General features: G+C 36.9%; 2 protein-coding genes across 8 annotated transcripts in view; one reads left to right on the top strand and one right to left on the bottom strand.

Moving 5' to 3' along the window:
- The first annotated feature begins 139 nt into the window (after nt 1-139).
- Nucleotides 140-12,158, top strand: LOC306907332 (voltage-gated monoatomic cation channel TMEM109). Of its 2 annotated transcripts, XM_079479382.1 has the most exons (4): nt 140-801; nt 6,754-6,813; nt 9,085-9,187; nt 10,914-12,004. In XM_079479382.1, the coding sequence occupies exons 1-4, from the start codon at nt 601-603 to the stop codon at nt 11,270-11,272; spliced, it is 723 nt and encodes a 240-aa protein (XP_079335508.1). In that variant the 5' UTR covers nt 140-600; the 3' UTR covers nt 11,273-12,004. The 2 variants fall into 2 exon arrangements, with proteins under 2 accessions (XP_079335508.1, XP_079335509.1); XM_079479383.1 differs by lacking the exon at nt 6,754-6,813 and having other exon boundaries at nt 143-801; nt 10,914-12,158.
- A 1,254-nt stretch (nt 12,159-13,412) lies between these two features.
- The window catches only part of LOC306907836 (uncharacterized protein), a 30,442-nt gene continuing 16,920 nt past the window's right edge, over nt 13,413-26,934 (bottom strand). For 4 of the 6 annotated variants that reach the window (XM_079480272.1, XM_079480271.1, XM_079480270.1 and 1 more), the window contains exons 3-14: nt 26,586-26,665; nt 23,313-23,478; nt 22,941-23,073; nt 22,429-22,587; nt 22,053-22,118; nt 18,432-18,584; nt 18,164-18,272; nt 17,645-18,003; nt 16,266-17,553; nt 15,572-15,696; nt 14,911-14,998; nt 13,419-14,716 (exon numbers count right to left, since the gene is read on the bottom strand). In XM_079480272.1, the coding sequence (XP_079336398.1) occupies nt 14,568-14,716; nt 14,911-14,998; nt 15,572-15,696; nt 16,266-17,553; nt 17,645-18,003; nt 18,164-18,272; nt 18,432-18,584; nt 22,053-22,118; nt 22,429-22,587; nt 22,941-23,073; nt 23,313-23,478; nt 26,586-26,665 (2,875 nt within the window). In that variant the 3' untranslated portion in view covers nt 13,419-14,567. Of the gene's footprint in view, nt 14,717-14,910; nt 14,999-15,571; nt 15,697-16,265; nt 17,554-17,644; nt 18,004-18,163; nt 18,273-18,431; nt 18,585-22,052; nt 22,119-22,428; nt 22,588-22,940; nt 23,074-23,312; nt 23,479-26,585; nt 26,666-26,934 lie in introns of all 6 variants that reach the window. The other 2 variants (XM_079480274.1, XM_079480273.1) reach the window with 1 other exon arrangement.

Below are 26,934 nucleotides of genomic sequence, written 5' to 3'. Positions count from 1 at the left end.
TACACAGATTAGGTCTTCTCCCCTTACCGCGAGTATTCTGCAATAAATGCACTACACGACAAGCGCGTTAAGGCGTTTATTACTGAGCGCACTGTCGCGTTGTTTGCGGTGTAAACGGGCTTTTCTTGTTCTGTTCGGTTCTGTTGAATGACAGATATTCAGGGGGCGGACACATCAGTACCTCGTGCACTTCTTTGGATACTTCACACACGATATCCATACAGACCTTCACAAACTGGACCTTTATTGTGGATGTTTTCCTAAAAACTGGAGATTTTCTGGAAACTTTTGCGCGTTTTAAAACTACTGCCCGAGTTTGCTACGATACCATATACAGTCATCGGGTCCCTATTTATAAACGCCCTTGGCTTGCTCGCGCTGCCACAGGAGTCACACGAGAGAGAGAGAGACGGCATGTTGCTTTAAATTATAAAGATAGATAAGAATATATTCAGTGGTGTATAAAACTGACTTATTTTGTTGTTGTACGATTTAAAGATTTGTAGTCCTTGCAATCAAGTCATTGTCTGAAGGAACCTAATCCGTGTTTTACATCTGCTGTAAAATATTGTATCTTTTTTGAGTCGCGGGTATCAAGGGATGTCGTTTCTCAAGTGTGCATCAAGAAACTCGCAAAAGCTGCTAGGTATGTGGTTTTTGCTTCTGGTTCGTTCGGTTTTGTGTCACGAGGAGCACAAAACTGGTTCTTATCATTTGGGGTCTATTATGGAGCCTCTGGATGGGCTGAGAGAATACGTGGAGTCTATTGTTGGCACCCACGCGCTTCAGATTGGTTTTGAGGTAAACTTCATTTTTTGTGAATTGATTATTTGATGTATTCTACAATACGAATCTTTGCTCGGATGCTGTTGTTTCCTAGCTCAGATTCTCGAAGGTCTCTGTGGTTTCGTGACAGCTTTCTTTTTCATTTTCCTAACTGTGTGCGTCAAAGGCTTAACCTAAAAACAAAATTAAAGCGAACAAAAATGTGACTGCTCTCAAATCAGCTTTATTTATATAGCGCTTTTTACACTCAAGTCAAGTCAAGTCAGATTTATTTATATAGCGCTTTTTACACTCAAGTCAAGTCAGCTTTATTTATAGCGCTTTTTACACTCAAGTCAAGTCAGCTTTATTTATATAGCGCTTTTTACACTCAAGTCAAGTCAGCTTTATTTATATAGCGCTTTTTACACTCAAGTCAAGTCAAGTCAGATTTATTTATATAGCGCTTTTTACACTCAAGTCAAGTCAGCTTTATTTATAGCGCTTTTTACACTCAAGTCAAGTCAGCTTTATTTATATAGCGCTTTTTACACTCAAGTCAAGTCAGCTTTATTTATATAGCGCTTTTTACACTCAAGTCAAGTCAAGTCAGATTTATTTATATAGCGCTTTTTACACTCAAGTCAAGTCAGCTTTATTTATAGCGCTTTTTACACTCAAGTCAAGTCAGCTTTATTTATATAGCGCTTTTTACACTCAAGTCAAGTCAGCTTTATTTATATAGCGCTTTTTACACTCAAGTCAAGTCAGCTTTATTTATATAGCGCTTTTTACACTCAAGTCAAGTCAGCTTTATTTATAGCGCTTTTTACACTCAAGTCAAGTCAGCTTTATTTATATAGCGCTTTTTACACTCAAGTCAAGTCAGCTTTATTTATATAGCGCTTTTTACACTCAAGTCAAGTCAAGTCAGATTTATTTATATAGCGCTTTTTACACTCAAGTCAAGTCAGCTTTATTTATAGCGCTTTTTACACTCAAGTCAAGTCAGCTTTATTTATATAGCGCTTTTTACACTCAAGTCAAGTCAGCTTTATTTATATAGCGCTTTTTACACTCAAGTCAAGTCAAGTCAGATTTATTTATATAGCGCTTTTTACACTCAAGTCAAGTCAGCTTTATTTATAGCGCTTTTTACACTCAAGTCAAGTCAGCTTTATTTATATAGCGCTTTTTACACTCAAGTCAAGTCAGCTTTATTTATATATCGCTTTTTACACTCAAGTCAAGTCAGCTTTATTTATATAGCGCTTTTTACACTCAAGTCAAGTCAAGTCAGATTTATTTATATAGCGCTTTTTACACTCAAGTCAAGTCAGCTTTATTTATAGCGCTTTTTACACTCAAGTCAAGTCAGCTTTATTTATATAGCGCTTTTTACACTCATGTCAAGTCAGCTTTATTTATATAGCGCTTTTTACACACAAGTCAAGTCAGCTTTATTTATATAGCGCTTTTTACACTCAAGTCAAGTCAGCGTTATATATATAGCGCTTTTTAAACTCAAGTCAAGTCAGCTTTATTTATATAGCGCTTTTTAAACTCAAGTCAAGTCAGCTTTATTTATATAGCGCTTTTTACACTCAAGTCAAGTCAGCGTTATTTATATAGCGCTTTTTAAACTCAAGTCAAGTCAGCTTTATTTATATAGGGCTTTTTAAACTCAAGTCAAGTCAGCTTTATTTATAGCGCTTTTTACACTCAAGTCAAGTCAGCTTTATTTATATAGCGCTTTTTACACTCAAGTCAAGTCAGCTTTATGTATATAGCGCTTTTTACACTCAAGTCAAGTCAGCTTTATTTATATAGCGCTTTTTACACTCAGGTCAAGTCAGCTTTATTTATATAGCGCTTTTTACACTCAAGTCAAGTCAGCGTTATTTATATAGCGCTTTTTACACTCAAGTCAAGTCAGCTTTATTTATAGCGCTTTTTACACTCAAGTCAAGTCAGCTTTATTTATATAGCGCTTTTTACACTCAAGTCAAGTCAGCTTTATTTATAGCGCTTTTTACACTCAAGTCAAGTCAGCTTTATTTATATAGCGCTTTTTACACTCAAGTCAAGTCAGCTTTATTTATATAGCGCTTTTTACACTCAAGTCAAGTCAGCTTTATTTATATAGCGCTTTTTACACTCAAGTCAAGTCAGCTTTATTTATATAGCGCTTTTTACACTCAAGTCAAGTCAGCTTTATTTATAGCGCTTTTTACACTCAAGTCAAGTCAGCTTTATTTATATAGCGCTTTTTACACTCAAGTCAAGTCAGCTTTATTTATATAGCGCTTTTTACACTCAAGTCAAGTCAAGTCAGATTTATTTATATAGCGCTTTTTACACTCAAGTCAAGTCAGCTTTATTTATAGCGCTTTTTACACTCAAGTCAAGTCAGCTTTATTTATATAGCGCTTTTTACACTCAAGTCAAGTCAGCTTTATTTATATAGCGCTTTTTACACTCAAGTCAAGTCAAGTCAGATTTATTTATATAGCGCTTTTTACACTCAAGTCAAGTCAGCTTTATTTATAGCGCTTTTTACACTCAAGTCAAGTCAGCTTTATTTATATAGCGCTTTTTACACTCAAGTCAAGTCAGCTTTATTTATATATCGCTTTTTACACTCAAGTCAAGTCAGCTTTATTTATATAGCGCTTTTTACACTCAAGTCAAGTCAGCTTTATTTATAGCGCTTTTTACACTCAAGTCAAGTCAGCTTTATTTATATAGCGCTTTTTACACTCAAGTCAAGTCAGCTTTATTTATATAGCGCTTTTTACACTCAAGTCAAGTCAGCTTTATTTATATAGCGCTTTTTACACTCAAGTCAAGTCAAGTCAGATTTATTTATATAGCGCTTTTTACACTCAAGTCAAGTCAGCTTTATTTATATAGCGCTTTTTACACTCAAGTCAAGTCAGCTTTATTTATATAGCGCTTTTTACACTCAAGTCAAGTCAGCTTTATTTATATACAGCTTTTTACACTCAAGTCAAGTCAGCTTTATTTATATAGCACTTTTTACACTCAAGTCAAGTCAGCTTTATTTATATAGCGCTTTTTACACTCAGGTAAAGTCAGCTTTATTTATATAGCGCTTTTTACACTCAAGTCAAGTCAGCTTTATTTATAGCGCTTTTTACACTCAAGTCAAGTCAGCTTTATTTATATAGCGCTTTTTACACTCAAGTCAAGTCAGCTTTATTTATATAGCGCTTTTTACACTCAAGTCAAGTCAGCTTTATTTATATAGCGCTTTTTACACTCAAGTCAAGTCAGCGTTATTTATATAGCGCTTTTTAAACTCAAGTCAAGTCAGCTTTATTTATATAGCGCTTTTTAAACTCAAGTCAAGTCAGCTTTATTTATATAGCGCTTTTTACACTCAAGTCAAGTCAGCTTTATTTATATAGCGCTTTTTAAACTCAAGTCAAGTCAGCTTTATTTATATAGGGCTTTTTAAACTCAAGTCAAGTCAGCTTTATTTATAGCGCTTTTTACACTCAAGTCAAGTCAGCTTTATTTATATAGCGCTTTTTACACTCAAGTCAAGTCAGCTTTATGTATATAGCGCTTTTTACACTCAAGTCAAGTCAGCTTTATTTATATAGCGCTTTTTACACTCAGGTCAAGTCAGCTTTATTTATATAGCGCTTTTTACACTCAAGTCAAGTCAGCGTTATTTATATAGCGCTTTTTACACTCAAGTCAAGTCAGCTTTATTTATAGCGCTTTTTACACTCAAGTCAAGTCAGCTTTATTTATATAGCGCTTTTTACACTCAAGTCAAGTCAGCTTTATTTATATAGCGCTTTTTACACTCAAGTCAAGTCAGCTTTATTTATAGCGCTTTTTACACTCAAGTCAAGTCAGCTTTATTTATATAGCGCTTTTTACACTCAAGTCAAGTCAGCTTTTTTTATATAGCGCTTTTTACACTCAAGTCAAGTCAGCTTTATTTATATAGCGCTTTTTACACTCAAGTCAAGTCAGCTTTATTTATAGCGCTTTTTAAACTCAAGTCAAGTCAGCTTTATTTATATAGCGCTTTTTACACTCAGGTAAAGTCAGCTTTATTTATAGCGCTTTTTACACTCAAGTCAAGTCAGCTTTATTTATATAGCGCTTTTTACACTCAAGTCAAGTCAGCTTTATTTATATAGCGGTTTTTACACTCAAGTCAAGTCAGCTTTATTTATAGCGCTTTTTACACTCAAGTCAAGTCAGTTTTATTTATATAGCGCTTTTTACACTCAAGTCAAGTCAGCTTTATTTATATAGCGCTTTTTACACTCAAGTCAAGTCAGCTTTATTTATATAGCGCTTTTTACCCTCAAGTCAAGTCAGCTTTATTTATATAGCGCTTTTTACACTCAAGTCAAGTCAGCTTTATTTATATAGCGCTTTTTAAACTCAAGTCAAGTCAGATTTATTTATATAGCGCTTTTTAAACTCAAGTCAAGTCAGCTTTATTTATAGCGCTTTTTACACTCAAGTCAAGTCAGCTTTATTTATATAGCGCTTTTTACACTCAAGTCAAGTCAGCTTTATTTATATAGCGCTTTTTACACTCAAGTCAAGTCAGCTTTATTTATATAGCGCTTTTTAAACTCAGGTAAAGTCAGCTTTTTTTATATAGTGCTTTTTACACTCAGGTAAAGTCAGCTTTATTTATATAGCGCTTTTTACACTAAAGTCAAGTCAGCTTTATTTATATAGCGCTTTTTACACTCAAGTCAAGTCAAGTCAGCTTTATTTATATAGCGCTTTTTACACTCAAGTCAAGTCAGCTTTATTTATATAGCGCTTTTTACACTCAAGTCAAGTCAGCTTTATTTATATAGCGCTTTTTACACTCAAGTCAAGTCAGCTTTATTTATAGCGTTTTTACACTCAAGTCAAGTCAGCTTTATTTATATAGCGCTTTTTAAACTCAAGTCAAGTCAGCTTTATTTATATAGCACTTTTTACACTCAGGTAAAGTCAGCTTTATTTATATAGCACTTTTTACACTCAGGTAAAGTCAGCTTTATTTATATAGCGCTTTTTACACTCAAGTCAAGTCAGCTTTATTTATATAGCGCATTTTACACTCAGGTCAAGTCAGCTTTTTTTATATAGCACTTTTTACACTCAGGTAAAGTCAGCTTTATTTATATAGCGCTTTTTACACTCAAGTCAAGTCAGCTTTATTTATATAGCGCATTTTACACTCAGGTCAAGTCAGCTTTATTTATATAGCGCTTTTTACACTCAAGTCAAGTAAAAAGTCAAGTCAGCTTTATTTATATAACGCTTTTTACACTCAAGTCAAGTCAGCTTTATTTATATAGCGCTTTTTACACTCAAGTCAAGTCAGCTTTATTTATATAGCGCTTTTTACACTCAAGTCAAGTAAAAAGTCAAGTCAGCTTTATTTATATAATGCTTTTTACACTCAAGTCAAGTAAAAAGTCAAGTCAGCTTTATTTATATAGCACTTTTTACACTCAAGTCAAGTCAAGTCAAAGGTTTTACATTATCCATTGTTACAAAGCAACTGTACAAGAAAACAATGACTATAATCAAAACATATAAGGTCATTAAAATCAAAACACAGGTCAAATATCAGACAGACTATAAATAATGTGAATTAATTAAAACTTCTAGTACAAAGGAGCTACGTATGTGGATATAGCAGATTATTTTTGTATTATTAAAAAGTGCAGAGTTAAATGCAATAAGCGACATTGAATCCCCGAGGAGATCACATTTCTGTTCTTTTATTAATTCCGATTAACCTTTAATGTGCACCTCATCTCTAATGAAAGCCTAAACTTCGGTATGTGGTATTTATTGTTCTCTCTTTATCCCTCTCTCATCTTGCCTCTGAACCTGCTAATCCTGTAACCCCTCGACTCATCCTTTGCCCTGATTTCATCTGCTCACGTTCCCCTCACCTGACTCTACCCCACTTTCTCTCTGACCAAGAATGCTGTATTGTACCTTGACTCGGTGTTTGGTCCAGAGAACATCTATTCTGTCGCAATGGTAAGAACAAGTAAGGGTCCTTTAACAGAGATCACGTCAAAGATGCCGCACGGATTGATTCATGCACTTGTTTGGACATGCAGACCAGACCGCTCTTGTGTGAAAGCAGCAACCGGTGGCCAAAACAGGTGCACAAGTGTTAAGTCTGTGGCTCACACACAGAGGGACAAGCGATGCCTCCTTTTTAGAATGGGTCGCTTTTTTAACATTCATGACAGTTATATTCTGTGTAAATGTTTTTTTGTGTGTCATCCAAATTAGCATCCACTTTCAAACGAGGTGGCCTTTATTCAATCACTATTAATGTGCATGGCCGCCAATGTGCACTAGGGGGTAATGGCCAGCTGTCATTCTGGTACGCAGTCACGGACAAACTATGTGCTCCCAGTGAAAAACTATTAAAGGGATACTTCGCCACAAAAGGAAAATTATGTCATGAATTTCTCGCCCTGTATGAATGACTCAAGTCGTGTGATAACTTTAACCTCCGTTCATCTTCAGTTTGGTGAGGTTCGGGACTCCCCCCATAGACAGCAACCGAATCGATATTCAGTGCGCAGAAAGTGAGTGATGCCATCATTGAAATTATGACTCCAGTAGTACAGTCTGTTGTATATTTATTGTGCGCAATTTTTTTTAATAACGAGTTAATTCAACAATTTCCTGATTTTCGCACCAAACACCAACGTGCGCCCCGAAGACCACATCACTATGAGATGTATCGACTCGCGATGCGATTTGCGATACTGATATCAGTAACATTTTCACAATCTTTTCTAGACAAATTAGAAACTTTTTTATTTCTCAAATACTGTGCACTTCTTTGGAAATTTCTTTATTTCCCAGCTTGTATTTTTTACGACTTTTTCAAAGAAATATCTGCATATCCAGCCCCGACAAAAACGTTGCAAAACATTTGCCTCTATTGCTCTAATTCATCCATTCTTCTAAAAATACATACCATACAATACAAAACAAAATATCATGGCCAACAATAATTCATTTCAACATTTACAAACATATTTTAAGCATTTTGAAGTCCATCCATTTTCATCCCCCTTTGTAAATATTTATTATATATTGTAACTGGCTAGAAACCAGAACACCCCGTTGTAATGACGCAAGAGTTGAAGTATGGCAGCTGAGAAGGCCATTCTTTGTGTTCTTTTTGAAGAATTTTTGGAGCCTAATGAAATCGGTCTAAATACGTGTTGAATATTGCAAAGTACACGTCTTCTAACGCTAGATTCACACGGAGCGTCAGCGTCAATGCTTGATGGAGGGCGCGTCTGAAGCGTGGCCGACCCGATCGTCATAGTGACAACAGCCAGTTCAATTATTCTCCGCTCTTGCATGAATTCAATTGGCTAGTTAGGTGATCTGACACCTGTGTTGGCGGCTGAAAAGTTGAGAATTGTTCAACTTTTTGCCGCAAGCAACGCCAGTGAGCGACTCTGATGGACCCACAATTCAGTTCGGCAGCCCATTAAAAGTAAATGAGAAGCGTTGACACTGACGCTCCGTGTGAATCCAGCATAATATCTTCAATTGTTGTGTATACCAACACATTTAAAGACTTTACTTGGACCCATCGTGTGAGCTGTCTCTTTAATACCGTTTGGGTTATATACATGTTGCTGCTGATTGGTCTTACATTCTTGACACACCCTCCAAACAAGTGGTTTCAATGTGTCTCTCCGATTTGAGTTTGAACGCCCCAGTTTATCAAGTTTGCAGGAAACACAGCGGCCCCTGCGGTTCAAAACATGTCTTTCAAAACAACTGCCTTGAATCGTCCAGGTAGCAAAAGTCTCTTTTTTATGGCTAAAGTTTTTATGGCTCTCTGAAACACTATTTTCTGACACTGTGCTACTTCTATACCTTTTCATAACACTGCATTCTTTTTTATAAAATCTCAAACCATTTTAACTCATCAATATGTCTACGTTTCCTTGTTTGGTAAGTATGTAACATGCAAGATAATGTACAGTCAGCCAGTCACTACCGCAAAATACAGACTGATCACACGGTCTGGATCTATTTTGCGATAATGAAGTGCTGACTGTTCATTATTTGATATATCCCAATGCATTGTGTCAATACAGTAAGTTAAAATGAGTCTTGATTGATGATCTGTGAGTTCTCCATTGAGTTAATATATACCGCCTTCTGTAGGAAACACCATTCAATAATCCACATAAACACTTCCTCAAATCTAACTGCTGTCTTTACGTCTCCACCCCCTTTTCTTTTCCGTCTTATTCCATTTAGTTTGCTGAAATGTTGCTGAAGTTTGTCGCTGAAGGAGCTGCCAGTGGATTTAATGTTATTGCTGTTTATGTGTCAGAGATTCTCAGAGCCACGGGAGTGAGTGGTGAGTGAAAGTCATTTCTCAGTGTCATGGTTGTATATATTGTAAGACCTGTGTTTAAACTCGAGTGTGCATACATTTATATATGCAAATCGGTATGCAATGCACATTCAAATGCATGTCTTGTGTAACTAGTGAGGTCAGGTTTGGTCGATGCATGACAATGTACAATACTTGTATAGCTGAATCTGTATGTGACTAAATTATACATTTTAAAGAACAACATGAAGAAAGGAAAGTTGTCATTTTTATTATGGGCCTGTATAGATAACATATAAAGTCCACCAGTCACCAGTTAAGGCACACGCTGGATCTGCACTCACAGGAAGATTAAAGGGGTACACAATTAACTACTCACCCTCAAATAGTTTAACATCTTTATGACCTCCATTTTCCCCAAAAACGCAAATTAATGTAGTTTTGGAAGCTTTCTGGCTCCTCCTTTAAATGAATCCTACACGGTGACAATCGTTGTGTGTGTTTATTAAGAATTAGCAAATCTGATTATGCATTCTGTCATCAATATAACTGCAGTACTGTCAAGGCGTTTGAACCTTTTAAACTATTTTCCACAAAAGCATCAAAGAGGTGAGACCTATAAGTGACTGCTTAGCAACACCCAAGCAACCACATGTCCACAGCCTAGCATCAATATAGAGGAGCTAGGTCTCTGGCAAACACCTGTAACATCATAGGAATGGCATAGAAACTGTATAACTGTGTTTCTCAACCTATGGAGCGCTGCATATTTTGCAAACCGCCCACATCTGACAGATCCAATTTAACACATTAGCGCATTAGTATAGACGTGAACCGGGGGAGTGTATAAATGTGCAGGAGGCGCTGCTAAATCACTGCTAAGATGTTATGAGTTGATGCTGCTTGCTTGCTACAGATTTGTGTCTTCTAAGTGATTTCTAGGGTGATCTTTTTAGTTGCCAGGGGGTTTCTATGATCTCCAACACCCTATCTATACCAGACGCGAGTGGCATCAGGCTGTATCCAGTGTGGACAAATTTAAATTGTAACATGCTCTATTTTCTTTTGTCAAGTTGCATAGTGCCACACGTGTATGGTTAGTGTGTGGTATCAGTATACTTATTTTAAGCTAAAAATAAGAAGGTAATATTTCAGTCCACTTTTATGTGCTTCTCAGAAATATACTTAAAATGCCACCTAAGTACACTTGATTCATACTGACAAGTGTCTAAAGTGTATTTGGACTACACTGGTATTCAGTCTTGTGATGAAGATATAGAGTATAATCAAGTATACTTGGCATGTAGTTTTGTTTACTAATAAGAGTATGCTTAAATGTGTACTTTTACAGTTTCTATTAGTTTACTTGTATAGTTCCAGAACACAAGAAAAATAAAGCTGTAAACTTGTTGTGTACGGTATACTTGAAAGTATACTTTTATAAACTGAAAAGTGGGCCAATTCACTCTTTAGTTGTATAAACAAAATACACTTACAAGAAGGTACATTGATAGTATACTTCCTACGTAAAGTATACCTTAATTGAGTATACTTAATAGTAAAATGAACTGTAGCATTTAAATCACAAGGCAATATCCGGCCTGCCACTCCTTGGACTACTGTATGGCTTATCACGCATGCACAATAATAGATAAAGTCCTCTTAGTTTTACATTGTTTTTTAATTTACTTTTTACAGTGAATTCCATTTTAACACATTATTCTTCCATGTGTGTCCTTTTCATTTACAGATACGATATCAATCCCTCATTTCACCACGGATGGTGTGTCCGCTGTGATCAAATGGGCACTGCTGGCTCTGATTGGCTACACGATCCTGTACGCGGTGCTCCGGGTCACCGTGGCGCTTGTACGGCGAGTGTTTTGGTTGCTCAAAGTGATTTTAGTCCTGTGGCTCTTTGTGCGGATCGTCAGTGACCCTTCTGCCTCCACCGAACTTATTGGAATGAGACTGACTCTGCTGGTGCTCATCTGCGCTGTGTTTGGAATCGTCACGAGCTGCGCCGGCGGGAACGGAGCCGGTCTGGAGAAGCGAGTCAGGGGCCTGGAGGGACAGTTCAATATGATAGAAAAAAAGAAAAGGGAGTGATAAGCGACTCAAGAGGAATGTGGAAACGACGGAGGACGAACACACTCATGAGGACTTTATTTGTCTAATCTTGTCTGTTGTCTTTGTATTTTGTGATGGGCTGTTTTGGGCACTTAAGCCAGTCAAATATGTTTAATGAAACAGAATCTGTGTTTTAATGTAAAGAAAGCAAGATACGGACCGTGTGATCAGACCGCTCTGTGAATTATATTTATGGTCATTGCATGCAGACAGAGATTCTAGCAGTGTGTGTACATACTATTGAGTGGATTAGATATTTGAACATACTTTCTTCTTATTTGTCATGAAATGAACAAACTGCCCTTTAAAATGACTGTCAGATGGCACAGAACTGTACTGCTTAATATCATGACATTCATAAATTTTTAGGTGACTCAAGTGTCCAAATAGGTAAGATCGTATTTGTCTATACTGAAAGACATCATGATGATAATATTGCCATACAAATGTGTGCGTATTGTATTGTTGAATACAGAAATAGCCTACAATAAATGATGTAAATGTATGCAGATCAATGACAAATCAAGACCTGGTAAAATGCAAGAGACGCAGATGATAAATACTGTATCTGAGGTTGTTGTATATGGCATGGGGTCCTCTGGTTGACAGTTGTCTACTGCCACCTTCAAATGACAAATGAAAATAACATACATGCTATTAATGTGTCATTAAATGAAAGGTCTCATGAGAATAAATGGGATCTATTTGACTATATGTCTTTGAATATGTCAAGTTACAGAAGTTAGTTTTCGAGTTAAATGGATAAGAATTACAATAACGTAGTTCTGATATATAGCCAGAAGATGGCTCTATTCTTTAATCGCGCATTACCACATCATTTAAAATAAAGACTTCAGGTAAATTCAATGATTTGCAAGTCATGCATGCATTTCGTTAACATGCCAACTTTTAGCATAAAGTACAATAGAGTTGTTGACATTAAAACTCCAAAAATATTCATTATAGGATCAACAGGGTTTATTATAACTTGCTGTCACGTCCATCCTCTAAAACAAATCTGCCATGACTTGCCTGATCACACCCTTTTTTCATATAATCACCTCACCTAAACGTTTTTTTACTGCTTCTGATTTCTCTTCTTTCTCAGTTGTAAATCTCAAGCACAAAGCAGGATTTTCATCTGAATGGTCTGGTTTTCATGATATGTGATCAATTGAATGATGTGTTCAAACAAGTGCAAGCAAGGATTAGATTTAAATCGATTACTACAATGCCTTAACGTGTTCAGTGGGTTGAAAGATATGCAAAGGCTGTCAGAAAAATAGCAGAATGTGTTAGCCTTTTGCACCTTAAGATAAATATTGTGTATCCTTATGGGCTAGATAAGGTGAGCAATTCCGTGAAAATGTCAACCTTACAGCACATAAATTAACATTTGGTGGATCAAATACCCATGTGACATCTCTCTTCAAATTTGTAAAGCATTTGTTTTATTTTTAGTGCATGAGTTTTCAGGATTGTCACATCCATAACGCTACATATTCCTCACATGGACACATGAAAAGTAACAATTTTATGTTCTGTTAAGAGGCATCCCTTCTGCATTCACTGGGTATTATTGCTTCAGGATTGTGCACTGTATTTCCCAGAAATCCTACAAAGTTTGTCATCTCCCAAAAACGGCATCCTTTTAGTTTATTTTCTTTTTTTAATATAAAAAAATGTATGCATTCTCTGTGCTTTTTTATGTCATGTCCATATCATTGGAATTGGCCATGTACAAAAAACATTCTGTTTAAGGTTGAAGTTTTTGTATTCTGTTAAAAATTCCAATAATATTGAATTTGACTAATCTAATAATCTTGGGTGACATCAGCTGATGTATGCTGTCTGTGAATGGATAAAAAGAAGTTAAATAAAAGATGCTTTTAGATTAAAACTTCCCTAAATATTGTACGGTACTTCACTGAAAAGAAACAAAAGTTGGATTTACTTACTTTTGGGTTAATTTACTAATTGTTTGCTCACAGATTTCTAAAGTAAAATTTTATGTAAATTTGCTTGTGTAAAAATATTACGTAATTGAACACACATTTATTTTAATCCTACTGTTTTTCAGTGTTGTTAGGGGTTGTAATTCCACATATATTTGCAATTAGATTCCACAATTCCCTTTTATTATCACATTTTAATTAGCAGTTTAATATAACTTAACATTAATAAATCAAATTTGAAAAATGTCATGATACTATTTTGAATCTCAACTAATGATTTGTTAAGGATTATATTATTTTGTTTACATAATTGTATAAGTTTGTGAATAACATAGTTCTGACAGTCCCAATCTAATAATCTACTTTGCATCAGAGAAACATTATATTTGAACATAACAGAGAAGAGTACTGAACACAATAAAACTGTGTCTGCATATAAAGCAGTGCTTGATTGAAGGGGTAAATCCGGGGGACCACCAAGGCAGTAGGGACCCCCATTAGAATTTAGAGAATCCTTTGTGACAAATGACAAATCTAACATTTGTGCTGATAAGATATGGTAAATATTGCAAAATATTAGCAATAATTAATGTCTATTTTGCAGGCAACTTTATGTCTCTTTAAAAATTAAATTCACCTGCTTCCTTTCATTGGCATTTTGAGATTAAGACATCGGTGTTCCTCTTCTCTGAGGGTAGACTGATCAAATCCACAACAAGATAAATTTTTTGGTACTTCACATTTTATGTACAAGTCACAAAACTGTGCATGTAAATACAAAAATAAATCAAAAATTACATAAAACATACATACAGAGTGAGTTAAATAAATACTATGATACCATCAGCTCCATTGATAATAACTGCATTGTTATTAACTTTAAAGGGTATAATATAAGTGAAGGTATCCTTTAACTTCTAAATAAAAACAGCCTTCATGGTGGTTCATAATGTGCAATAGTAATTTCGCAGGGTAAACCAAAGCAACGTTTTTTTTTAAACATTACGCGGTTTTCTTCTTTCTTTTTTTTAACAGAAGCACTCCACCTGGATTACAAAGTCAGACCTGTGTGACATGAGATACTATTAAATGAATGTGATCATGATAAAGGCAGAATACATAACGCCTACTGCTTACACTTCCTTTATGAAGTCAGAACATCATTTACTCCAGGCATTCAGTTCTGAATAAGCAACATGAGTCTGTACAAGTTACCTATGACCGCTCACATCCATTGCGTATGTGTTTACAATAAAGTTTAAAGAAAGCCGCTAACGTGACTTTCGTGTTTGCTTCAGTTCATTTGCCAGCTGGGCCGTTCATTGGACGATCTGGGGCATTTCACTCCACGCTTTGGCCTTCTTCTTGGCTAAGGCCATCCAGGGGGGCTCATCTTGGGCTAGAGGTGAGGCGGATGGGATAGCAGTTCTCTTACTCTCCTTCTCCACCATTTCAATCGAGCAGAACACTGTTCATTCAGAAATAATACACAAGTTTGATCCTTAGATATTGATTTCAGAATGTGTATGTTGCATCACTGACAGCAAGTCAAATATCCTGTAGGGGGAAGACTTTTCCAATCCAACAGCACAATCTAAATCCATTAATGTGCTGCTTATGGAAGGCAGAGGCAGTGTCTGATACTTATGGAAAGATTATTACCTTTGATAGTTGAACATGGCTGTGGAAGTTGATCTTGGGTGATTGAAGTTGATAAGCTGGGAAGTGAAGCTGGTCTTGTCAAATCCTCCTGACAACGAAACGACACATAGCACCTTAAAAACCTCATGATTGAATACAGGTTTTATTGATATTATAGTTGATTTCACCTCTTGAAACCTTTTGAAATACTGAGATTAAGATGCTAAGAAGGTTTTCTAAAGATTTTACACCACCACCACCACCAGTGTAAGGTTTGTGCCATAGCTGCTATTAAACATTGTTATGTTTCTATTACAGTATTATAGTATATATTATATAGTAGTATATATAATGTCTTATTATGATTATTGTTGTTGTCCATGATTTGTACTGTTTTAAAATAAATACCTAAAATAGTAAAGCACTTTATTATTGTTTTATTTAAATGCCCATTTACAGTTGTTAAAGGGACAGTTCACCCAAAAATAAAAATTATTTCATCATTTACTCATCCCAGAGTTGTTTCAAACCTGTATTAATTTCTTTGTTCTGTTGAACACAAAAATACATTTTGAAGAATGTGGGAAACTGACCATTTCTGGGGCCCCATTGACTACTACAATAAAATCTGTACTGTAGCGCTGTACTGTATGTGTTTATAAGATGATGCGCGAACACAAACCTGTGAGGGATGTTTCTCTACAAAGACCTCTGGGGAGTTCTCAATGAAGTTCCTCTGCTTCTGTCTCGCCACAGAGATCCAGCTTGGAGGTTCTGTGTCACCACCAGATATTCTAACCGCAGGTTCTGAAGGAGACATGACACAGAAAGAAACATTTTATACACTGAAGAAATCAAAATAAAGGGTTCTAGTATTGTCCCTCACCACTTTACCCCTGCCTGAATTTAGTGCACACAATTCAATAGTATTCAGTAGAATCTAAAAAATAAATAAAGGGATGGTTCACCCAAAAGTGAAAATTCTGTCATCATTTACTCACCCTTGGGTTGTTCCAAACCTGTATTCATTTCTTTGTTCTGATGAACACAGAGAAACATATTTGGAAAAAGTTTTTGGCCACCACTTACTATCATAACAGGAAAAATTGTCTCTGTGTCGTTGAACACAAACAAAGATATTTTTGATTGCAAGAGTGCAAGAAAGCAATCAGTTCTGGGACTCCTATGGTTGTCAATGGTGGCCACGGACTGTTTGGTTAAAAGCGTTCTTCCAAATATCTTTCTCTGTGTTCAACCAAACAAAGAAATGTATACAGGTTTGGAACAACTTTAAATGTTAATATTTTCTAACAATGCAATCAAATCAAATGCAAATGCCTTTAAACAAGTTTTTTTTTTTTAAGGACTAGAATTACCTGGGACTTTCCTGACAGACATCACAGTATCGTACAGATCAGGCTTCTTGGGCGTGATGGTCTTGCTTTCATGCTGCTCAACCTCTGGGGTCCCCACAGCCTCCAGATGCTCGGACTCTGTCTGGCTCCTCCACATTGGAGACGAATCTTCATCCATATCGTATCGCCTGACAACTGCCGTCCTTCTCAACCGCACACCGAAAGGGTTGTCCGGGGTAGATTCTTCCTCAACAAGAGGTACCTCTTTTCTCATGGGTGAGCTGTAAATTCGTCCCGGTGAACTCTGCGTACGGGCGGGTTTGGAGAATGATCGTTCTTCTTTCGCATGTGTGAGGAGCTCTGTTGTCTGGGGAGGTTCATTAGACTCTTTGGTCACTTCAGTGGATGGCGATATGATCTGAAGTTGTTCTCTGGCAACTCCAGGAGCAAGTGACCGTTGCCATGCAGGAGCGATAGTGAAGCGATGTTGAACCTCAGTGCTGGTAATCTGTTGTTCTACAGGTGACTCTAGGTCTTTTTGCTCTGTAACTGATTCAAGCTTTTCTGACCATACTTCCTGAGGACTAACAGAAACAACTAGACTGCTCGGCTCATTTTCCTTCTCTAGAGGACATGCTGACGTATTGAAAAATGTAGAATGTAGAATTGGAGCATGTTTGTGAGACACTATGGGGGAAATGACCTCGACCAGAGGGAGTCTAGAAGATTCAGAAGTGTTGAAGGCATCGTCTCTGACTGTTTGATCAGATGTAGCAACTTTATAAAAATCAGTGACTTTCAATTCTTCTGGAGTCTCATTTTTGTCTGTCTTTGAGGGCTCTGTGATATCTTGGGATTCTTCAACGTCGCCATTCTTTCTTTTTTCCATCTCCACCAACACCAAGCCACCGACCTTCTTGTCAACTTTGGTTTCTATCACCAATTCAACATTGTCCTCAACAAGAACTTCAATATGCTTCTTTTCTTTTATATTCACTGAAAAAGCTTCCGCCATTTCAGTTTTCGCCGATTTCTCTGTTAACTCTGTCTTTCCCTGTACCTCTTTGGCATTCTCAGTCTTGTTTATTTCTTTGTCAACATTGGCTTCAGACACACTGGCAAACTTTGGCACTTCAACCAATTCCTCTTTTTCTAAAGTCTCTTCTGTGATCTCGTCTGAATCAACAGTTGAGTCTGAAAGTGAATCTTGTTGAGGAACTTGTTCATTTGTGATCATCGGACCAAGAAGATCCATGTTGGCTTTCTCTTCAAGTTGAGCTTCTGCACTCTCGGTTTTTACATCTGCAACCTATAAAAAAAGAGATAAAAACGTATTTGATTTGTGCGTTGAACAATGTTGAACAGGCTGTTGTTTACATTTTTGGTTTGAATGGCTGTACCTCACTCTGAAGAACCACGTTCTCATGCTCCAGTGCAAGTCCTGACACAAGAGGACTCTTCAGGGAGCTCAATACTTCCTCCAGCAATGACCCCTGCTCCTCAGGGATGACCTCACTTCCTGTGACCAACAGGGAGTCATCAGCTTGTAGCTGAAGTGTCATTGGACTCTCCCATGGAGACTCCAGGACCTCAGACTTGTGGACGTCATCCTCGTCAGAAACACGTTCCTCTTCCTCAAAGGAATCTCCAGCTGAGATGGAAGACTTGGGAGAGTCTGCCAATTCCTCGTCCTTGTGCTCAGAGGCAATGGAGGCTGTCTTTGACTCCTCTTGATCTGAATCTTGAATCATGGGCGAATCTACACCAAATAAATTGCAGAATTTAAACATTACAATTTAAAACAGTGTTTACGCAGTACTACAATGTGAATAATGTTACTAAAGCGTAGTGTACTAAGTACTTGGTATTGTTTGTGTTGGTAAAATGTTCAAGTTTTTCCCTAGGCCGGATTGATGTACCTTCGCTTTCCTCTTCTATGATGCTCGGGACCATCCATAGTTTGTCCTCCGTTTCTCTGAGCAGTAGTTTTTCTCTCAGATCTCTTCTCTTGGTTTGCAACATTTCCCTCTACACAAAGTTAAAAAATATTTTGTGTTCACCATTCATAATGCCATATTTCACAACTGTAATTCATATGACATTAGACATACTTTCTCAAGCATTCAACTTTCAGGGGGATAAAATATAACATGTAAGAATATAAATTGTTAATGTGAAAGATCTTACGCTGACTGGTTTTCTCCTGGCGCATGCTTTGACGGCAATGCGGTGACGGGCCGCCGTGCTGTCTAAGCAGGAGATAGAGCTGGCGGGAAGGCTGAAGTCCGCGGGGACGGGGCCCTGAGGGGTGCTGGGTCTTGAAGAGCTTTCATAAGACATCTTTATATCGGGACCGGAAAAACAAAGAGAGGAGAATTGAGTCAATTATAATATTAGTCAAAGTCAATTCTCTAACCACTTCCAAAGATGGTGAAATTCAAGGGATAATCTCCTTCCATTCCTTAAAAACCCTCAAACCAGATTGGCATCATGTAAACAAAATCAGTTTGTATTTCAGGTCACTCATGCATACAATACAATACTACATAGTGCACCAAACCAGAACACATTAAAGCTTATAAATAAAAAACACTAAACCATCTTAACCCCAACTGGTGACTCAACATGATCTATTATAATGATTGTCCTCAGCTATTTCCTTTCAGAGCTAAAGAAAAACAAAGAGCTTCCAGCTGAAAAAACAGTGGGCTACAGCTGGCAGTGTTACAATCATCATTACCACCGTATAAACACTCTTATCCTTTGAAGACCTAGTGTTAAATCTCAATTTTGAAAATACGGCCGACTGCAAACCACTGTAAAACAACATATCTCAAAGTAATCCGACATCAAGAACTTTCTTTCCTCTAAACCTCCAATTGAAGGTTTCAGACATATTTTCAAAGTCGTGTTTAAAGTAATTCTGTGCAGTAAAACACATTTCACAATTACTAGACTAGCTTTCATGCACCATGCATTAAAGTAAAAAATTTTGCACCAGTATGTGTATTCCCTGGGGATAAACCTGTGACGCGTAATGCTTTTCCAACTCAGCTAAAGGAATGGAGAAAAAGTGCATTGAGAAAAGTATTGGGACAGTACCTTTTAATAAACATGTTTATCTATTCCAGAAAATATTAATGCTATACCATACAATACCATATCAATTTTGTTTTGGGGAGTTTTGGAAGAGCGTTCAGTTTTGAAATGACCGTACCCCTGTGTACAAGTCATTGATGGGTTTGGGTGATGAGGGTTTGGGTCAAAGGCGGTCAGTTGGGTTCAGGTCTTGGCTTTACACAGACCAATCGGGATTAATCGCATCCAAAATAAAAGTTTGCGTTAACGTAATAAACATAATGTCTGTGCACTGTATATTCATGTTGTATTTATAAACACATACACATACATGTATACACATTTAGGAAATATTTATACATGTATTTATTTAAATTTAAATCAACTTTAATATTTTGTGTTTTTCTTAAATATATGCATGTATATTTTATCAATACAAAATGAATATGCAACAGAACACAAACATATATTATGGAAACACAAACTTTTATTCTGGATGTGATTAATCTCAATTAATCGTTTGACAGCCCTTTTCTACAGTACTGTATGCTGTAGCATTAAGTAACCGGTTCATTGTCCATCTGGTGTATGTGCGTCCACTACAGCAAAATACAACTTTACTTGCACAAGAAAAAAAGCATTAATGTGCCTTTTAAGGTATGTAACAAATTAATTTGATGTAGATATACGTGAGGCGACAGTGTGTCCAGGCTTGGCAGCCGTTCTGACCCAGAATGTTGGAATATGTGATTTCCAGCAGACAGTCAGACTGCTGGTGTGAACCACTGGAATGTTTTCAGACCGCACTGCTGCTTTACTCATAACCCCTGAACCACTGGTTCAAACATCCCCCAGAACATAACACTGAACGGTATCTAAAGTAGAGATAGTGATCTAAACTTGAAATGAACAAACAGCTGTGGCTAGAATTGGAAAATTTGTGTGATGTCTGACCAATGCACTGTGTGGGTAATGGATACAACCTTGGGATTTTATAGTGTGTGTTTGGATCAACATCAAGGTGAATGACTGATGAGAGAATGTTCCTTTTTGGGTAAACTATTCCTTTAAATGCCAGTTTTAAGACTAAAGGGATAGGTTACACAAACAATTAAATTCTTTCATTATTTACGTATCCTCATGTCATTCCAAACCTTTTCTTCAGAACACAAAAGAGAATAATTTGGAGAATAACCAAACAACAATGGCGGCCTCCATTGACTTCCATCGTATTGACACCGGACCACAGATACATTTCTCAAAATATCTGCTTTTGTGTCCAACAGAAGAAAAAGTAATATACAGGCTTTAAACAACAAGAGGGTGAATAAATGAGGTCAACATACTTAATTTGGGGCAAACCATCCCTTTAAGGGTGTTTTTACCATTGCAGATATAAATAGTTTTATACGTGTATGTGATGTGCATCAGGAGATCTTATACTGCAACTGGCTGAAAAAAATGTTCCCCCTTCAGAAAGAATATCAAACCGAATATCTCCCCGAAACTGAACATTTAAGCTCACTACAGCCTCGCTACAGCCTCAGCGTTGCATAACACAAACACATCACAGTTATTTTAAGCCCTGGCAACAAATCCAAAAGTGCATGTTTTCCAGTGGCTTTAGGAGTTTGGGAGCTGATTCAGCAGTAGGTGCTCGTGCTGTGCGTGAGATAAGGGTGTGTTGTACAGGATCATAAAAATGTGACTTCTAAGAGCACTTGTACACAAACGGAGAAAACCCGGTTCCAAATTTGACTTTCAAATGCAACACAGCATACAGGCACTGACTCGCTTACATCTGCGTGTTTGATGTTGTCTGCCTTTGACTGGGAAAAGTCTTCTTCTGACGACATCTTGACGTGTAAATAGCACTGTCCCAGGTTTACAATATATTATAGTATGTGTCATTTAGAAGTTAAAGCAAATTCTTGAGGTTAATTTAAATCTGTTAAGACTGTCCGACACACCCTCCACATATTTTGGGCCCCATTTTGAACCTAGCAAAAAGACACTTGCGTCGCGCCTGTGACGAGTGTATGATAGAGCCCTTTAAGACCACACGAGAGTCCAAACAAAGGTTGTGTATTCAAAGGAGAAAATTGATTAGATAATAAAATACCAACAGAACTGGTGCCAAGGTGATTTTTAGGTGAATACGGTCAGTTTCAACACATTCCATTAATGTTTGACAATAAAATGAAAATAGTTAGCCTATAGTAAGGGATAGTTAGCCTATAATAAGTCATTCTGTCATACATCATTTACTCACCCTGAAGTAGTTACAAACCTGTATAAAATGTCTTTGTTCTGTTGAACACAAAGAAATATATTTAGAAAAATGTTAGCAACCGAGCATAAAATTGCTAGTCAAAGGTGCCCCCAAACTGTTTGTTTTCCTAAATCTTTAAAAATATCTTCTTTGTGTTCAAAAGAACAAAGAAATGTATACCGGTCTGAAACAACTTGAGGTTGGGTAATTCATGACAGAATTTCCATTTTTGGGTGGACTATCCCTTTAAGATGAGTGACTTGTTAATATGATGTCTATTACAGTGTTTAGTTGGGTTATTAAAGGCCTACAGAGCAGCTGGATTCTGCTATAATAATCTGCATGTGCTGTTGCATTGATTTTCAGCTCGAAATATTACACAAGCATTTCATACACAATTCATGCCTGATTTGTGGAACATGACGAGTTAAAATGTCAATGGGTTCTGTGAGAGTCACCTGATCATCATCGCTGTCAGAGGCCTCCACGCTCAAACAACTGCCACTCTGGGTCAAATCTGCCACCTGCAATGATAAAACAGCATATGACAACCATTCTCCATTAAAATGCTTCACCTAAATAAACAAAAGCATATTATTCCATTTCTTTTCTACTCTTTCTATCCTTGAAAAATAATCCTTAGCTTTGGAAACTGTGGTGGGCTATTTGATACCAGTTTTTGCTGCACTTCTGCTTTTTGTTGTCCCTATGTTGTTCCAACTGTTATCAGTTAAAGGAAGAGACATGCTTATCAGAGACAAAGACCAATGACAGATGATGTGCATCTCATTGTCTCTCAATGTTAGAAACAAGTGACTGAGTTGATATACAAACCGTATGAGGGGGTGTGGCCAGCACGGTATGAAGGCTGAAGTATTCTGGTGGGCTGCAGGGAAGACCATCATCATCAGAGAAAGTTCCCGCATCTTCAGCTTTCCTCCCCCAGATGAATGCTGGAGGTGAACCCAGACGAACTGCCTGCTTCAACTGCAGCTATAGAAAGAATTCATTCCTCTAAACTGATAATGTACAGTGTAAGACGGGTCAAGTCCGAGCTTACTTTATCTTTAAAAAAAAAGGAATTGTTTAATTGATAAGTTGTTATGTACAGTACAATCATGTAAATCTTTACTACAATGCGTGTATACAGTCCGATCAGGACCAGTAATCTCCACAGGTCCCTCACTTTCTAAATACTTTCCAATAACCCGTGAATTAAATATGTAAGATGTTAGACTGAATAAATGCACAAGTGGTTTTAAAAAACAAACATATTTATGTCTTGCGTGTGTCAACATGTTTGATTTGATAGCCCTAGTTTAAATCACAGTCGAAAATAATCTTACCTGTAGAGATTTCACTTTTCCGTGAATGCGGTCCTGGGACGCCCCTAGAGCATCATTATCCTCGGATAAAGGCGAATCAGAGACGAAGACACTGTCATGTGACATGGCTTTATTTCCCATATTGATTTTGGATCTTTTAATTTAAAAACACAATGACATTTTAGTACAGACGTAAACTATATTATTTATTTTCACACTTTTTAACACTACATTTATTTTAAACACGACATTGTTAGATTGTAAGTGTTTTTGCGGTTTAAATCCCCTTGGAATCTTATGAATTTGAAGACTTTGGGGACAAAGTTTTGCAAAACTTAATAATAAAAACAGAAAATAATATGCAACAGAAATATGTTTATTTTATTTCCTTACCCCGAATTATCATATTTGATAGTTTGGACCATAGGCGGTTCTTTAGTGACATCATCACTTGATTGACTGGCCTTCAACACGCCCTCTCCCAATGGAGGAGGACTTTCTTTCCTCTTTTTCTTCACAAAAAAATTCTTGAACGTCTGGAATTTGGACTTCTTTTTCCCTGGAACGAAAAGGAATTAATTTCAATGAACCAAGCGGCTGTTGTGGAGGAATCTAAATGTAAAATCTTGAATTTTAAGAGGTTTACACGTGGAAACATTGAAACATATGCAAACAATTACTCAAAGTTCTGTTATGTAAACGCAAGATCCATTGGCAGAGCGTTGTGTCTCTTGCATTTAATGGCCTCCAATCTTGAATGTATGTAAACAGCATGCTGTAACTTCAGACACAAATACCATTGTACTGGGATCAATGAAAAAAAATCAGGGAGTAGCTGTGGACTACAAAAGCCGTCTTGTTTCACAGCATCTGTACATTCCATCGCTTCTGTACATCACGACGTGTGGCCTGCAGAGTCTGGATAACATACAGTATATGGATACAGCAGGATTTGTTTGGTTGGCCAGCTTTAACAATTAGACACAAACGTTATTTATTCCAAAGGTCAAGACAAAGGTTAAAACAAACATTAAAGGGTCAGAAAGAACATGTTGAGTGAACAATGATGGGACACCGACCTTTACTAGCAGAATCATTCTTTATTTTAAGCACAAATACAATTTCTCAATTTGAAGTGATTTTTAAATATAACATTAGCCTGCCATTATTTGATTCTGTTGAACATGTCAGATCCAGGTAAACTGATACAACCGTAGTCTGTACGCTAGAGCATATGGTTGTACAGTACTAACATTGCAATGCGCTAATACGCAGAGGCCGCATGAAAAATATTCATTTGAGAAACTAAAACAGTTCTGGGTAAAATAGTATTTTTGTAATAATATTTGTAATCAGTTTGTTCATCGTCGAAAGCTAGAAATCTTGGAAAAGTAGTTATCTTATACATGTTCAAATTCTTAGGCTAAATTTATCATGACTAAATGAGTTCTAGGATGGCATGAGTGTGAGTAAATTTGGGAGAATTGAGGGAGAGTTTTACATGAACTCTTCACTATAAAAAACACAATTTAAAGGAATAGTAAAATAGTAAAGGAATTTTACTATTGTACTTGACAGAGTTTTGATGTATTTTTTAAATGTTACTTTACAAAATAATGTATTTATTTTTACGCCACAATATTAGTTTTTATGGGTATCAAAGTGAAATATTGAAGGATGCTTTGTTCATTTTTGGGGGAGCCTGCAGAAAAGCCCTGACAAGCACCTCATGTTGTGTGACTTAACATTCAATTTAAAACAAAAAATTTCCTGAAGGGGCTGTCTGGAAGTCTGAGCTCAGAACATGGCATCTAATGCACTTCTACAGTCAAATACACAATGATAAAGTCACTCCTTGGAGTCTCTGAGAGCGACATCATTTCACAATCTTTCAGGGCACTAGATCATGACTTCAGGCTCTGTCTTTCGTGTTGCCCTGTTGCTTGACATCCTGTCTCTCTCGCTCTCATCATGAGTAAAGTCACATGATGTGTCTGTGCTGGCAAAGCCTGCAGTCTCCAGCTGTGGCCTGTCTGAAGGGAATAAACAACAGGCGGAGAAAGAGATCTCTCCGTCTCTTTCAAACCACTCAATGCTCAGTTATTTGTTTACACAGTAAGGGACGCTAAATATTGTCTTGCAAGAACAGGGGATGAGTTTGTTTCAATGTGGCCATAATGAAAGCTCATTGCTCCACGAGAAAGGTTTGCATTGTTTATGCTGTGGTTTCAGGGACATAATAAAACTGTTTTTGCTATTATAGATGGTTTCAGCAGCAACACTATATGCAACCGTTATATGGGATTCAAAAACGTAACTTTCGGTAGACCTCCGCAAATAATCGATAACTGTTGAGTAATTAATGCGATAAAATACTTCTAATGTGCAATAACATATTAATATAAATTAAGATTAGATTTAATAACAATTTATTTGATATTTAATCTAATCTTAATTTATATTAATATGTTATTGCACATTAGATTATAACCAAACACCGACCAAAAGTTAACTTCGGGCCAGCATGAGCGTCCGATGAAACCATCTATATACCAGTTGAAGGTGCAATTTGTAACTTCTGTCTAAACAAAATTGAGCAGGTCAAAAAAATCTCTTGAAAGAAATTTCCTGTGGGGCTCAAAGACTTCTGTTTATGTACAGAAGGTGGCCGGCAAAAAAAGTTGGGAAACAATGAATAAGCATATGCAGTCATTTGCTCACTGTGATCCCTGTTTCAACTATGTGACATCATGCTTGTGACGTAGAGAAAAGAGGTGATTTTAAAGAGTATTTTCTTTGGCCAACTAGTGTTTTCTACTGTCTAAAAGCATATTAAAAACACCAATTAGACACAAAATCAAGAAAATCTCTCATTTTCAGAACAGTGGTTCCTCCTTCAATAAATGAACTTAAAATCTTTTATAAGTTAAAGAGATAGTTCCCCCAAAAATGTAAATTCATCGTTTACTCACCCTCATGTCATTCCAATTCTGTTGTGTTTCTTCTAAAGAACACAAAAACTGTGGTACCCACTGACCTCCATTGGCTTTTTGTCCAAACAATAGAATTGAATGGGTACTGCCATTGTTCAGTTACCAACATTCCTTCACATGCAGAAGACAGACATGAGGGTGACTAAATAATGCCAGGATTCTCCTTTTTGGATCAACTATCCCTTGCAAATATGAATGACTGTTGTATAATTAGTATCCCCTGACAAATCTGGACATAGCTTGCACACCTTCAACCAAGCTTCAGCCACTGACCAACTGTTGAACTTGGCCCTAAATAAACCCACAATCCGATGAGGAGATTAGCCTCCCTCGCTGTGTGCCCTATTCTCCAAGCAAAAGTCGAATCCACATCAGCATGTGGGCCCGGCGTCGACCCGGCAGTCTGGGATTTCCTCCTTTCCGCACTGAACCGAAGCGAGAGGTCAAATGTTGAACAGAGGAAAGCATGCTCATATGGAAGACACAGACGTTGGCTCTGTCTGTATATGACATCACTTCCTGTAAGTGAGAACTAGCATCTTGTATATCCTCAGTCGTTTAGTTTCATGTGTGTTTAGTATGTGGATTTAAGTGTGAGATGAAAGCTATGGTATGGTTCAGCCTACTGGCTGTTAAACACTTTTGATGTTCAAATACTAGACGTGAATGTTACCTGAACACTCTTCTCCCGCTTCTGATGCGTCACTAGCGCCTGTGGCATCTGGAGATCCTGATGCCATGATGTCACAATCACTGTTGGAATAAAAGAGTTGTAGGTAAATTACTATGTAAATTTTTCATGGAAAACGGAGCATCATCCGGAGTAAAAACTTGAAGCTTTGAGGGAGCTAGCCAATAAAAAGCTCAGAACTTTTAAAAGTACAGTTCACCCAAAAATTTTAATTGAGTCATTATTTACTCGATACCATCACGTTCTTTCTAGCCCATATGCTGTCTTTATACAAATAAACAAAATACATTGTAATATTTTGTCGTTTTTTGTGAAAAGTGCACGAAAATGT

Source organism: Barbatula barbatula (genome assembly GCF_947034865.1).
Source record: "Barbatula barbatula genome assembly, chromosome: 18".
Taxonomy (NCBI): Eukaryota; Metazoa; Chordata; class Actinopteri; order Cypriniformes; family Nemacheilidae; genus Barbatula; species Barbatula barbatula.
This window is presented reverse-complemented; position numbering and strand designations above follow the sequence as displayed.

What these genes read in the sequence shown, in the direction of transcription:
- LOC306907332 (XM_079479382.1), top strand. Translation starts at nt 601, where the DNA reads ATGTCGTTTCTCAAGTGTGCATCAAGAAACTCGCAAAAGCTGCTAGGT. An exon ending in CGCTTCAGATTGGTTTTGAG is followed by an intron (nt 802 to 6,753) that starts GTAAACTTCATT and finishes TCTCTGACCAAG; the next exon opens with AATGCTGTATTGTACCTTGA. An exon ending in ACATCTATTCTGTCGCAATG is followed by an intron (nt 6,814 to 9,084) that starts GTAAGAACAAGT and finishes TATTCCATTTAG; the next exon opens with TTTGCTGAAATGTTGCTGAA.